Raw genomic sequence first — 13,776 nt, 5'->3', positions numbered from 1 at the left:
AAAAAAAAAAAAAAAAAAAAAGAACTTAAAATGCTGCATTAGATAGTCACAGCCTTGTGTAACCACTGCAAATGGCTTCACCCATTACTTTTCTTATAGTTAATTATAAATTATATCCAAATATTCTGTCTTTATTACCTACTGACAGCAGAGACTCCCTCCTTTGACAGGAATCCAACTGTGTGAGTTGCCAAGACCTTGTCAGAGAGAGGGCTGTACCAGGAAGGCACTTTTTCCTCCTGCTGTCTCTTTTCTGGCTTTACCCAAGCTCCTCTGAGGCAGTTTAGACTTGCAGGAATGCTCTGGCTGCCTGCCCTGGTGCTGACCTCCTCTGGGTGGGGAAGCAGGCGGCTGGGTGCAGGGCACTTGACTCTGGAATGTACTTCCTCATAAAGGTGCCAGGGACTGCACTTGGCGAACTATGCACAATGGCTTTTTAGCTGCCAGGGCATTTATTACTCCTGATTGAGGGGTGAATAAACATGCTTTTAAATGTACAGAGAACTGGGATGCAAGATAAGGGGACTAGTCATCTAGTTTGACTGAATTACTTTATCTTCAGAATTTTTAAAAATGTCTTCTAAAATAAAGTCTCATTTAGTATAAATTAATGATACAACCTAACAAAAAGTAATAACCCCCATCACAACTTAAAAAATTATATACAAATGTTTGTTGTGGTTTTTTTGGAACACACCAAGTTTATTCATTTGGATATTTTCTGTGACTGCTATTGTACTACAAATGACAGAGGTGAACAGTTACTTCACTATACCCAATAGTGGAACTGCTAGATCAAATGGTAATGCTACTTTTAGATCTTTAAGGAATCTCCATGCTGTTTTCCATAGCGGTTGTTCTAGTTTACATTCCAACCAGCAGCGTAAAAGTGTGCCCTTTTCACCACATCAGAAACCATATGGCCTGCAAAGCCTAAAATATTCATTATTATCTGGCCCTTTGTGAAAAATGTTCGCCTAGTCCCACTCCACTAAATAACTCTCGGTGGGGGGGAGGGGTTATTTATTTTTATTTCAATAGTTTTAGGGGAACAGGTAGGTTTTGGTTGCATGGATAAGTTTAGTGGTGATTTCTGAGATTTTGGTGCACCCATCAACCAAGCAGTGCACACTGTACTCAGTGTATAGTCTTTCATCCCTCACGCCTCTCCTACCCTTCCCCCCAAGTCCCCAAAGTCCATTTTATCATTCTTATGCCTTTGTATCCTCATAGCTTAGCTCCCACTTAAAAGTGAGAACATATAATATTTGATTTTCCATTCCTGAGTTACTTCACTTAGCATAATGGTCTCCAACCTGATTTAGGTTGCTGCAAATACCATTATTTTGTTCCTTTTTACAGTGGAGTATCTCTTGTGTACATATTTATACACCACATTTTCTTTATCCAATTGTTGGTTGATGGCATTTAGGCTGGTTCCATAGTTTTGCAAAGGTGAATTGTGCTGATATAAACATCATGTGCAAGTGTTTTTCTTATATAATGACTTCTTTTCCTCTAGGCAGACACCCAAGAGTAGGATTGCTGGATCAAATGGTAGGTCTACTTTTAGTTCTTTAAAGAATCTCCATACTATTTTCTGTAGTGGCTGTTCTAGTTTACATTCCAACCAGCTGTGTAAAACTCTTCCCTTTTTACCACATCCACACCAACATCTATTATTTTTTTCACTTTTTAATTATGGCTATTCATGCAGGAATAAAGTGAGAGCTCATTGAGGTTTTGATTTGCATTTCCCTGATAATTAGTGATGTTGAGCATGTTTTCACATGTTTGTTGGCCATTTGTGTATTTTCTTTTGAGAATTGTCTATTCATGTACTTTGCTCACTTTTTGATGGGGTTATTCATTTTTTTCTTGCTGATTTCAGTTCCTCACAGATTCTGGATATTAGCCCTTTGACGGATGCATAGTTTGCAAGTATTTTCTCCCTGTTTGTGGGTTGACTATTTTCTCTGATCATTTCCTTTGCTGTGCAGAAGTTTTTTAGTTTAATTAGGTCTTATCTATTTATTTTTGTTTTTATTGCATTTGTTTTTGGGTTCTTACCTATGAACATCTTTGCCAAAGCCAACGTCTAGAAGAGTTTTACCAGTGTTATCTTCTAGAATTGTTATGGTTTTCGGTCTTAAAGTCTTTGATCCATCATTAGTTGATTTTTATGTAAGGTAAGAGATGAGGATCCAGTTTCATTCCTCTGCATGTGGCTTGGCAGTTACTCCAGCACCACTTGTTGAATAGGGTGTCCTTTCCCCACTTTGTTTTTGTTTTATTGAAGATTAGTTGGCTTTATTTATGGGTTCTCTATTCTGTTCCATTGGTCTACATGCTTATTTTTATACCAACACCATGCTGCTTAGGTAACTACAGCCTTGTAGTATAGTTTGAAATCAGGTAACGTGATGCCTCCAGATTTGTTCTTTTTGTTTTGTCCTGCTTTGGCTATGGGGGCTATTCTTTGGTTCCACTTGAATTTTAGGACTTTTTTTCTAGTTCTGTGAAGAATTATGGTATTTTGATGTGAACTGCACTGAATCTGTAGATTGCTCTTGGCAGTATGGTCATTTCCACAATGTTGATACTACCTATCTGGGAGCATGGGATATGTCCTCTAAGATTTCTATTAGCAGTGTTTTGTAGTTTTCCTTATAGAGGTCTTTCACCTCCTTGTTTAAGTATACTCCTAAGTGAGTGAGTGAGTGTGAGTGAGAGAGAGAGAGAGAGAGAGAGACAAAGAGAGAGAGAGAGAGAGAGAGAGTGTGTGTGTGTGTGTATTATTATTATTTTGCAGCTATTGTAAAAGGGGTTGAGTTCTTGATTTGATTTTCAGCTTGGCTGATGTTGGTGTATTGCAGGGCTACCGATTTGTGTACATTAATTTTGTATCCTGAAACTTTGCTGAATTTATTTACCTGTTCTAGGAGCTTTATGAATGAGTCTTTAGGGTTTTCTAGGTATACAATCATGTCATCAGTAAACAGCAACAGTCTGTCTTTCTCTTTACCGATCTGGATGACCTTTATTTCTTTTGCTTGTCTGATTGCTCTGGCTAAGACTTCAACTACCATGTTGAATAGAATTGGTGAAAGTGGGCATCCTTGTTTTGTTCTGAATTACATGCAAATGTTAAATGAGAAGTGGCAGTTTATGCTAATGATTCCAAAAACTATAGTTCAAAAATTTTATTTTAGAGAGAATACCAATATGATCAGTCCATGAAAATTAACAGCTGGCCTTATTAGAGCAAAAAGTTATTTAAACCATAACTCCATTTTGCCAAACACAGTACAATCTAATAAAATAACCTCCACTATGTCTTAAAATTTATTTAAAAATTATTAAAATTAAAAAAATTAATCATCAACATTTTAAAATAAAAATTTAAGTAACTATACTTTGCTAAGGTAACACTTTTGTATCCCTTTGACCAATACAAAATAATTTCTAAAAAATGAGAGCTATTCTTTCTTTCCTTCTCAGCTACCCTCAAATGAGTCCCAGAAACAGGAAGCTTCTGGGCGACGGGCTGCTCTGGAGCCCAATGTGTAGGAGAAAGATGGGCAGGGCAGGCCTGGCTGTATGGTCTCCCTAGGCAGGCAAGACTCAGGGCCCAGGAGGCTCCCAGCCTCATCCAAAATCCTTTCCATCTTACACACATACTCCAGGGCAGCTTCATGAAGAACTGCCTCACTTCATAGGGCCTAGTGGGCTTCAACAAAAAGCATGCAGATAGGAAGCACGGCAGTACTGATATAGGTAGGGACCAGAGGACCCTTTTCAAATATTCTGCTTTTAGTTGGAAGCCTGCCAAAACCTCAGGACTGGGAGATGGCTCACAATTGCTTTCCACCAGCCAGGTTCAGTTGAGGCTCAAAGTGAAGTACATTTGAATTAGAGGAAGAAGAAAACGTAACATTTAAAAAATGAAACACAATTAATCCCTGCCCTACAACATCCTTCATATTTGCACAAGAGCAAGTTTAACACAGGATCACTGGACCACCGGCATTTGTGAAATGGTCCTTCCCTGCCCAGGAAAATCACACTGTCAAGGGGAAGGTCACCTTTAGGTCCCTAGAACCCATCACTATTTGTGGAACACAGGCTTGAAAAGTCAGGATAGGCTGGGCACAGTGGCTCACGCCTGTAATTCCAGCACTTTGAGAGGCTGAGGCAGGTGGATCGACTGAGGTCAGGAGTTCAAGACCAGCCTGGGCAATGTGGCGAAACCTTGTCTCCACCAAAAATACAAAAATTAGCCAGATTTGATGGTGTGCACCTGTAGTCCCAGCTACTCAGGAGGCTGAGGCAAGAGAATCGCCTAAACCTGGGAGGTGGAGGTAGCAGTGAACCAAGATTGTACCAATGCACTCCGGCCTGAGAGGGAGAGTGAGATTCCATCTCAAAAAAGAAAGAAAGAAAGAAAAGTCAGGATAAAAGCAAAAAGCAATTCAAAAATCGGAGTGAAACGTGCTCTCAGCAAAGTCTTAAATTTTAACACAGCATTGTTTAATCCTCTTTTTAGAATAAAAATGATGAATATACATCATTGTTTAAAATATATAAATGATCATTAATGCTTAAAGATATCACCACAAGAATATTCACTTGAGTGCTATTTGTGGTTTTCAAATTTTGAAACTGCTTAAATATTCAAGAATTAAAGATTGTTTGCATCAATTAGGTCATATCTCTATGTCTACACAGCAGAAAATCATACAGATATTAAAATGGCACTGTGTAGGAACATTTAAAGACTTAGAACACATCCATGATGTATTATTAAGTAAGAAAAGCAACTTGAAAACTCACAATTGTACCACTTGTGTGGGAAATATATACAATTGACCAAAAGGCTGTAAAATACAGTGCTACTATAAGGAGAATAGAGTTGAATATGAAAGGTTTTTTCTATCTTTTTGGGAAAGAAGATTCTACATTTTCTAAATTTTATAAAACAAGGACGTATTTTTATAACAATTAAAGCATAATACATTCCACATTTTAAAAAGATCCACCTGCCAGGCACAGTGGCTCACACCTATAATCCTAACACTTTGGGAGGTCAAGGTGTAAGGATCATTTGAAGCTGCTGGTTTGAGACCAGCCTTAAAAACATAGCAAAACCCCATATCCACAAAAAATAAAAGATTAAAAGCCATTAGCCGGGAGTGGCGGCCTGTGCCTGTAATCCCAGCTACACATAAGGCTGAGGTGGGAGGACTGCTTGAACCATGAGCTCGAAGCTACAGTGAGCTATGGCCACAACACTGCATTCCAGGCTGGGTGACAAGGTGAGATCTTGTCTCAAAAAAAGAAAAAAGAGAGAGAGATCCACCTGATGCTGGGAGGCTGTCCTCCACAAAGGCTGGGCTGTACATTACCCACCTGCCCACCTATGCCCTCACCCACTACTAAAGAGTCTGTTTTGATACACTCAACAGGCTGTGCTGTGGGGGCCCCTTTCCATATGCTCTACGGCAGAGCAGAGTGGAACTGAGAGGCTGCCCTCAGGTGTGGGCTAGGATGGAAGTGATGGCTCATGCTGCTCTGTGAAAACTATATTTGTCTGGTACTACATAAGCCGAGAAAAAACAAAAATCTTATCCTAATTAAAAAGCTTCTGGGATTTAAGCTTCCAAGGAGAGTCAAATCATTTTTTTCTGTGTTATCAGAGGCAGATACTTGCAAATATTTTCATTACAGCACATAAGAAGAAGAAAAAAAGCAACCACACAGGTTTATAGAAAGAGCATGTATAATTCTGCATCTCAAGTAGAAGGAAATGTTGATTTGAAGCAGGAAATGCTTTTGCTATTTTCAGGTGATCTCAGGATAATTTTATAAGGCCTGATGTTTCAGAAATATCATAGGGTTATGCAAGTTTGCTTATTAATTTTAGCCACACTGCAGTTGATCCTAATGGGATTTGTGACTGCTCAAATACAAAATATTAAGATAAAGCATAAGACTAGGCATTAGAGAACTAAGATAATCTGTCCAAAGCCTCCTTTAGTATATAACTGTAAGACAGGTCTTCCCCTTTTCTTGCTTGTAGTTCTCAAGAAATAACTGCAGAATGTGCTGGGGTACAGTATCCTGAGATAGGGAGAAACTGCCTAAAACAGCCCAGGCCTTTCTCCTGCTCCCTTTAAGGAATGTAACATCCTTCATTAAGGGCGAACTGTCCAGGACAGCCTGGGCTTTGTTCCTCTCTCCCCTGAAAGTAGGATGTCCTGCAAAGCTTTAACCTAGTGAGTCCTGCTGCCCTGAGGTATACAATTCAGAGTAGGCCACCTTATTCAGGGTCCCTCCATTGTGGGCAAGTGAGGCCCCTGCAGTCAAGACTCCATCTACCCCAGGCAGCTTTCTTGAGACTTGGGAGACCAGCTCACAATGGATCCTAGGCTTCCTTTGTCCTCTTGCTGCCCATGTGTAAGTAATACACAAGCTTCATGTAACTTGTTGCATATGAGTGTGTTCTCTCTCACTGGACTCAAACGAGTCAGTAACTAATGCCCAGTAAACCTACTTCACAGCAGTTCTGGCCAAACTGCCTTCTACGTCTTAGTTTCCTCATTAGCTGAAAGGAGGTAACAATAATACTGATGAGGCAAGGTAATCTCATGCAAATTTCAGTCATGTTTTCTTCTTCTCAATGTAGAACCACCAGAAAGAATGTTATTTCCTCCCAGCCAACAAGATGGGGGCGGGGCGCGGAACTATAGTCAGACTTAATTTGACGACATTCTCACACACAGGAATGGCAGAAGAAACTCCCAAACGTTTCTTCACAGGCCTGGCATAAGGATTAAATGAAATGACAGACATCATAATGCTATGTCAATTTTCACACAATGTTCAGACGTTAATGCTGTTACTAAAAATTTCATTTACTTCCTATAATATGCCAGACCTAGTAGACCTGGGCTCCTGTCCTGGCCACACCTCTGAATAAGTGCTAGAACCATATCCTCCTCATCTGTAAAATACTCTTTCCCTTGCCCCTACCTCATGGAGTGAGGCTCAAACAACATAGTATCTGTGAAAGGACACTGGAGAGTGTTAGACAAGGGTGATCTATAAGCTAACATCAGCAATATTACTTCTCAGTAAAATTCTGTGAGCAATGAACACTGAACATGGATTAAAGCTGATTGACTAGGTGGTTTTATTAAAGAAACAGTGTCTTTATTTAAAAAAATGTGAATAACCCAAATGTCCATCAACAGTAGAATGAATAAAATGTCAAACACTAGAATACTTACAGCAAGAAAAAAAAAAAACATGCTTTAGTACACACTATGTTGGCAAGAAGAATCAAGACACAAAAGAACACATACTATGATCCATTTATATAATGGTAAAAACAGGCAAAATAAACTAATTTTTTCAGGAAACACTGACAAATTATAATGAAAAGGAATGAAATTATTGCAAAGTCAAACAGAAGTTTCCTCTAACTGAGGGAAGGAGATGGTGAGAATGCTAATCAGAGAAATGCCCATGCTGCACTTTGGGGATGCTGCCTAGATTAACTCTGCATGTGTGTACACACATATGTATACATATATGTATATGTCCATAAGTATATTTTATTTATACACTTTCTATATGTATATTGTTACATGATAAAAGACTAATAATAACAAAAAACCAACTGGATTCTGTACAAATGAAGCTCAAATTAAGCTACCTCAATAGCGCTCCTAATTTCTACTTGTATTTTTTACAGATGGGGTCGCACTTTGTTGCTCAGGCTATACTCAAATTCCCAGGCTCAAGCAATCCTCCTGCCTTAGCTTCCTGAGTAGCTGGGACTGCAGCCTCACCACCATGCTCAGCAGTGGTATTTTTTTTAAAGACTCTTGCTAAGAGTTTTTTCAATTTCAACTCAAATACATCAAACTAAGAAATTACTCAGTTTAGCATTTTGTCTTGTGGGTTTTTGTTTGTTTAAGAGACAGGCTCTCAGTCTATCACCCAGACTGGAGTATAGCTACATGATCATAGCTCACTGCAACCTTAAATTCCTGGGTTCCAGCCATCCTCCTGCTTCAGCCTCCCAAAGCACTGGCATTACAGGCATGAGTCATTGTGCCCAGTAAAGATTTTATTTAAAATAAAAACGCTTCCAAGAGAAAGTATGGGGCCAGGCATGGTGACTTATGCCTATAATCCTAGCATTCTGGGAGGCTAAAGAGAGGGATGATCACTTGAGCCCAAGAGTTTGAGACCACCCTGGGCAACATACTGAGACCATATTTCCATTAAAAAAAAAAAAAAAAAGTAAAATAACTGGGCATGGTGTTGTGTGCCTACAGTCCCAGCTACCTGGGAGGCCGAGGTTGGAAAATCACTTGGGCCCAGAAGGTCGAGGATGCAGTGAGCTGTAATCATGTCACTGCATTCCAGCCTAGTGACAAAGCAAGATCCTATCTCAAAAAATAAAAAAAAGTATAGTCACTAAGCAGGTCATGGTGACTCAAGATGACTATTTGTCTTCTTAATAATTACTGACTGCTTGAATATTTCTAAGATCAAATTAAAAGTTCCAATATTAGAAAGTTTTAATATTAAAAATTTCAATAAAAACACTATACAGTTACAGACATTACCTGAGTACATCTCATACACCAGCCTAAAGGAAAACACAAGGTTACATAGGAAACTCGGGGGCGCCATGACTTACCAGCTGGTTGTGTTTGTGCTATTCGCTTAGGGTAAGTCTTGCTTCGAGTTCTTGTCACATTCTGATCAGGCCGGGGAAGCTGAATAGAAAGATCTCGACTCATTTGCAAAGCTGTCCTGCCACTTGAAAGTGCAACATTTTGATTAGCAAAAGTAAAACCATGCATCCACAAAATTAAACAGGTCATTCGGAAAATCTGCAAAGTATGGAGAGAAGAAAAAACACACAGACTCAACTGGTCTTAACTATACATGGGGTTTTAATTGATTGTCATTGCAATATTGACCAAGGGAGTAGTTATTAAATTCCATGAGGATGTACATTAGACAGGAAGATCTTTCAGAGGAGGAAACAGGAAGAAAGGATTTATTAAAGGACGAGTTAAATTTAAGTAGAATGATGGGCTAGAAATAAAGGTTGCTGAGTCTTTAAGGTCACTTAATAATAAAGAAATTAATTGAGCTAAACTATGGGAGGGCAATGATTCCACATGAGCTCCATATTGTACTCACAGGGCAGGTTGTAAAGCATCCCCCACAGGACCACTCGCTATGGTTTTATTCTGGACTCTGCCATGGCACAATTAGCCATTTACTGTACCCACCTTGCCTGTGCAGATCAAATGTCTGGAAGACTGAAGACAGGCCTAGAACCCCATGCAAAGCACTGCTGCTCTACAGATTCCACACGGATTCCAGGGCAGCTTTCCCTGGGGATGGGCCAAAGTTCTCAAGTCATTTTCCCAAGGAATCATGTGCTTTAGTTTGCTGGATTTCAGTGAACATGTGTCTTACTAACAATTTATTCCTCAACTGCTGAATTTGAGCTACTGAATGATCCTGGCTTTCACACAGGAAAATATCATTTCAGGTACAAGAAAAACACATTTCTACAAGTCTAGTTTGATTCACCTCAAGTAGAGCCATCTATGGGGGAAAAAGTCTTTTAATGGCCTTAAATACCTATTCATCTTACATTTACAGGATAAATATGGGTGAATGTTTCCCCAAAACAGATTAAACAGACTTAAAATTCATCTTTCACATGCTTCTGTGAAAGTTTCTCCTCCTCACTACCCCATCCACCTTTATTAAGAATGAATATGCCTACAACCCTCATAAAAATCACTGCATCAGGCTAAGTTGGAACATGTGGTATGAGATACCAGGGAAATAAAGATGCCAGGGCCCATCCATAATGGTACTTCGTGTTCGGTAACAGTTCATGGAAATTCAGGAAGGGAGAGGAGCAAACCTCTCCCAATATTCACCAAGATAGTGGTTACTAAATTCTAGGAGGACATTTTCTTTCACTTGAAGTGTAACTTCTTTTAAAGAAAGTACATGAGGTAACACACATTTTCCAAAAAGTGAAAAATCCATATAAAGTGAAAATTTTCATTATTATAAATGGTCTGGAGCATGACGATAAGGCTTACTTTCTACAGACTCTCTGGTACCAGAAAGACCTGGGCACTGTACACTTCATCTCACAGAGGAAAAAACAGTCCCCCTAAAAACAGAACCCAATGTATGATCCACTAAGGCATCTTATAATGAGATTTTTTTTATTATTCAAATTTTCCTCATGGTTTTTCTCTCTCAGGAACAAAGAATAAATGAGAAAATCATATCATAAGATTAGTACGACTAAGGACCAGGAGGGTAAACTGATCTGCCACCAGCTACAGGACCCAGCACTAGAACAAGTCTTCTGACCTCCAGCTGGTCAGTATGGCACCGCCTGATGGCATGGGAGAAGGAACCACATAGCTGTTGGGTTTGAAGTTGCAAGCCCTGTTTAAAGCATAGTTCTGCCTTTCCCTACCTGTGTAGTCTTCAGCAGGTTATTTGTAAAAATCCTTGCAGCCTCATTGTCCTCATGTATACTTCTACTTATTCTTACTATTTCCTGGCAGAAGTATTCTTGTATAGCATCCTATTTCTTTGTAGCAGAAAGTAATTGACAAGTATAGTGATTTACAGTGTAGGTGATGAAACTCCTATGCATGTTTGGTGGCTCTCTGTTACGACAGGACAGAGCTTTATTTCTGTGATCACCCCTCCTTCCCTGCTGCCTCTGGCATACACACACCCCTCTGAATGCTGAGTGGGACTGCCAGCAGGCCCTTCAACCTCTAAGTAAAACAGAAGGAAAAGAACAAGAGTAGAAACACTCAGGTTCAAATCCCAGCTTTGCCACTTACTGATTAGGGACTGTTACTTTAATTACTTTATTTTTGGGGGCTCCAATTTCTCATCTATATAAAGTGGGGATATGAAACCTACCTCTTTGGCAGGTCATTGTGTAGATTAAATAAAGCAGCGCATGTGAAAGCAACTGACACAAAGGAGGTTCTCATGAGAACCTGATCTCTCCTCCATGCTTCATAGAATGGAAATCTCATGACAGCTCCTGTGAGTTAAGTCCTACAGGGAGGATCCGGGTCCCAGGGTGGTTTCGAAGGCCTCCTTCTCAATTCTGGAGTATAAATTCTACACAGCTCCTTAATTCATCAAAACCAGGAGCACCCCACAAACTTAACGACAGGTAAAGACAAGGTTTCTTTGTAAGGGGCTCAGAGAAGATAGCAGTGTATAACAAAATGTTTAATCAAAGAATTTCTATTTCAGATTATTGGTCTCTGGTAATAAAACAGGAACAACAACAACAAAAGAATTGGGACGTCAGATTTCAGCTCAGCCTTTCCTCACAAACTTAATTTTTAATCTTAATTGTCCCATATCATTAAAAAATGTCTGCTTTTTCCTTCTTAACCACTAGTTTTCCCAAAAAGCACCAATTCTCCTTGGCATTTTGCAAGCCCTAAAATGCAAGACAAAGTAAAGACTAGAACTCTCTCTTCCTCCATCACATATAGGGATTTGTGCACAACCACAAAGACACTAACACACCACTATAAACACACACAATTACACACACAAACACACCCAGACACCTGCATTCATATACTGTAGCCACTTGTTAGGCGGTTCTTCATACCCCATTCTTTAAAAGCCTGCAGGGTGAAAGTAGGAGAATGTGTGTCCAGAGCTCTGCTTTCATTCCAGGATATCTCTGGAATGTCTCAAGGAAGGGGCAGGCATATCCTGCTGCTTAAAGTCTGGTTGCTTGCCCTCTTTTAACAATAAACAGTTTGTGTGCTAATGATCCCCCAGCAATCAGAGACCCATCCCTGCGTAAGCTCTGGGCATCATCTTTCTTCTAAGGATGGGCAATATTAGTGTTTCCTACATAAGGACATATAGATTTAAGATTCATTAAGACTTACCAGGCAGTTAACATCTAACAGCCACAAAATTAGAACAGATTTAGCATAGCCTCCTATTTTGCAAAGGTTACTTTTAATTACTTCCTTGGAAGAAATGGTATTTAATATGCAAAATCCAGTAACTTCCTAATAATAATTCCCAGTAGCCACAACATTTGCATTTCAATAAATTTGAGAAATCAGGTATGGCTAAATTTGTAGAGGCCAACCACAGCGTACGTTAAACAGGATAATTACAATTTTAATAGTAGGAACATTAAGACAGATGTCTTTTCACCAGCTCCGTTTCAGTCACAAGGAGACATTCTTTTATAACCCTGGTGATGTTTTATGCCACAACTCAAAGAACAGTGCAAATAGTATTACCTGCTCTTCTCAACATAAACGTAAATAATACTTCCTTAAATTCTTCATAATTGTATCACTGTCTACAGAAGAACAGTGAATACCTAAGCATTTAGGTGAATACATGAATACATTTAGGTGAATACCTTCATGTAAATTCCAATAATATACATAGTACAATGACACTGAAGCATTTTTTAGTCATTAAATGAACAAATATTCAACTAAATAATATATAAAGATGAATGCACCAAACATTTAATATTCATTACTCTTTTATTGATTATCTTTAGTCTCAAATTCAAGACCCAAAAAGTGCATTATAAAAGAGAAGAATCAAAATCTAGCACAGAGAACCTGAAAATGCTTGCCTTGGCTTTTTTTGTACCTCCTAATGAAGGATTTAATTCAGTGCTATCTCCAATGGAACTGACAAAAGTGTCCCATCTTTGTGACATGAGGTGGCATTTCCATGCCCTGCTTGGGTTTCACAAGGCCTGGGGACCTCTCTCACTGTCTGAATAATACTTGAGCTCTTTGAAGGTAGAAGTGGGTAAATCTGATTCTTTTTATCTCTGGGTACCTAATGCCATGCCTTGTACATCACAGGCTCTCTCCAATGAACAGAACGAATTGAAACAAAACAAATTCTTTTTCAAAATATAGAATCCACTCTCATTTTTAATGCTGGTATTAGAAAAAGACATAAGCACTGGCATAGCTGCATGACAATCAGGCTTTTTCCACAAAAGGCTAACAGTCTGCCTAATGGTCATAAGCATGAGCTCTGCAGTTAGAGAACCAGGGAATGGATCCCACTTCCCTGCTTCCTAGTTGGATTACCTAGAGAAGGGACTTGGCCTCTTTGAGCCTTAGTGTCCTTATACATTAATGGGGCTAATAATGCAGAAGATTGATAAATAAATGAAGCAATGAATGGAAAATATGTATCACAGTACATACCACTTAGTAACTGCTCAATAATGTTGAGATACAATTGCTAGCATTACTACATGCAAGCTTTATGCTGCAGAAAAAACATGGCTTGATGCACAATATAAAAAGTATAGATTGTGTTAAAATAGGGGATCAACAGAATATCTTAAAAACACAGTTAGTTACTATTCAGAACATCTACATTGTTTCATAATCACAAAACATGCATAATTAAAAATAAGTGATAATTGTATTAAAATGAATTTCTGAAGATAATCAACTTTATTATGATCTAAAAGCCCACAACACAGCTAATGCAGACATTAAATATAAATAAATCTGGAAAATCATGTGTATTGAGAAAGTTTTAATCAACTGTTATGCTTACAAAACACATTGGCATTGTAGGAAAAAAGAAAAAAAAATCAAAAACTTCACTGAGTATGTATGACAGCTGAATTAAGTATTTATTTACAAACACATCCCTCCA

The 13,776-nt window shown here is 38.8% G+C and overlaps 1 protein-coding gene across 1 annotated transcript in view; it reads right to left on the bottom strand.

Annotated features, from left to right (window-relative positions):
- Nucleotides 1–13,776, bottom strand: part of EPB41L4A (erythrocyte membrane protein band 4.1 like 4A) — a 263,329-nt gene that overhangs the window by 71,467 nt on the left and 178,086 nt on the right. The window contains exon 12 of the mRNA XM_017527203.2: nucleotides 8,714–8,835. Coding sequence (XP_017382692.1) covers nucleotides 8,714–8,835 — 122 coding nt within the window. The remainder of the gene's footprint in view (nucleotides 1–8,713; nucleotides 8,836–13,776) is intronic.

Source organism: Cebus imitator, unplaced genomic scaffold (genome assembly GCF_001604975.1).
Source record: "Cebus imitator isolate Cc_AM_T3 unplaced genomic scaffold, Cebus_imitator-1.0 Scaffold46, whole genome shotgun sequence".
Lineage (NCBI taxonomy): Eukaryota > Metazoa > Chordata > Mammalia > Primates > Cebidae > Cebus > Cebus imitator.
This window is presented reverse-complemented; position numbering and strand designations above follow the sequence as displayed.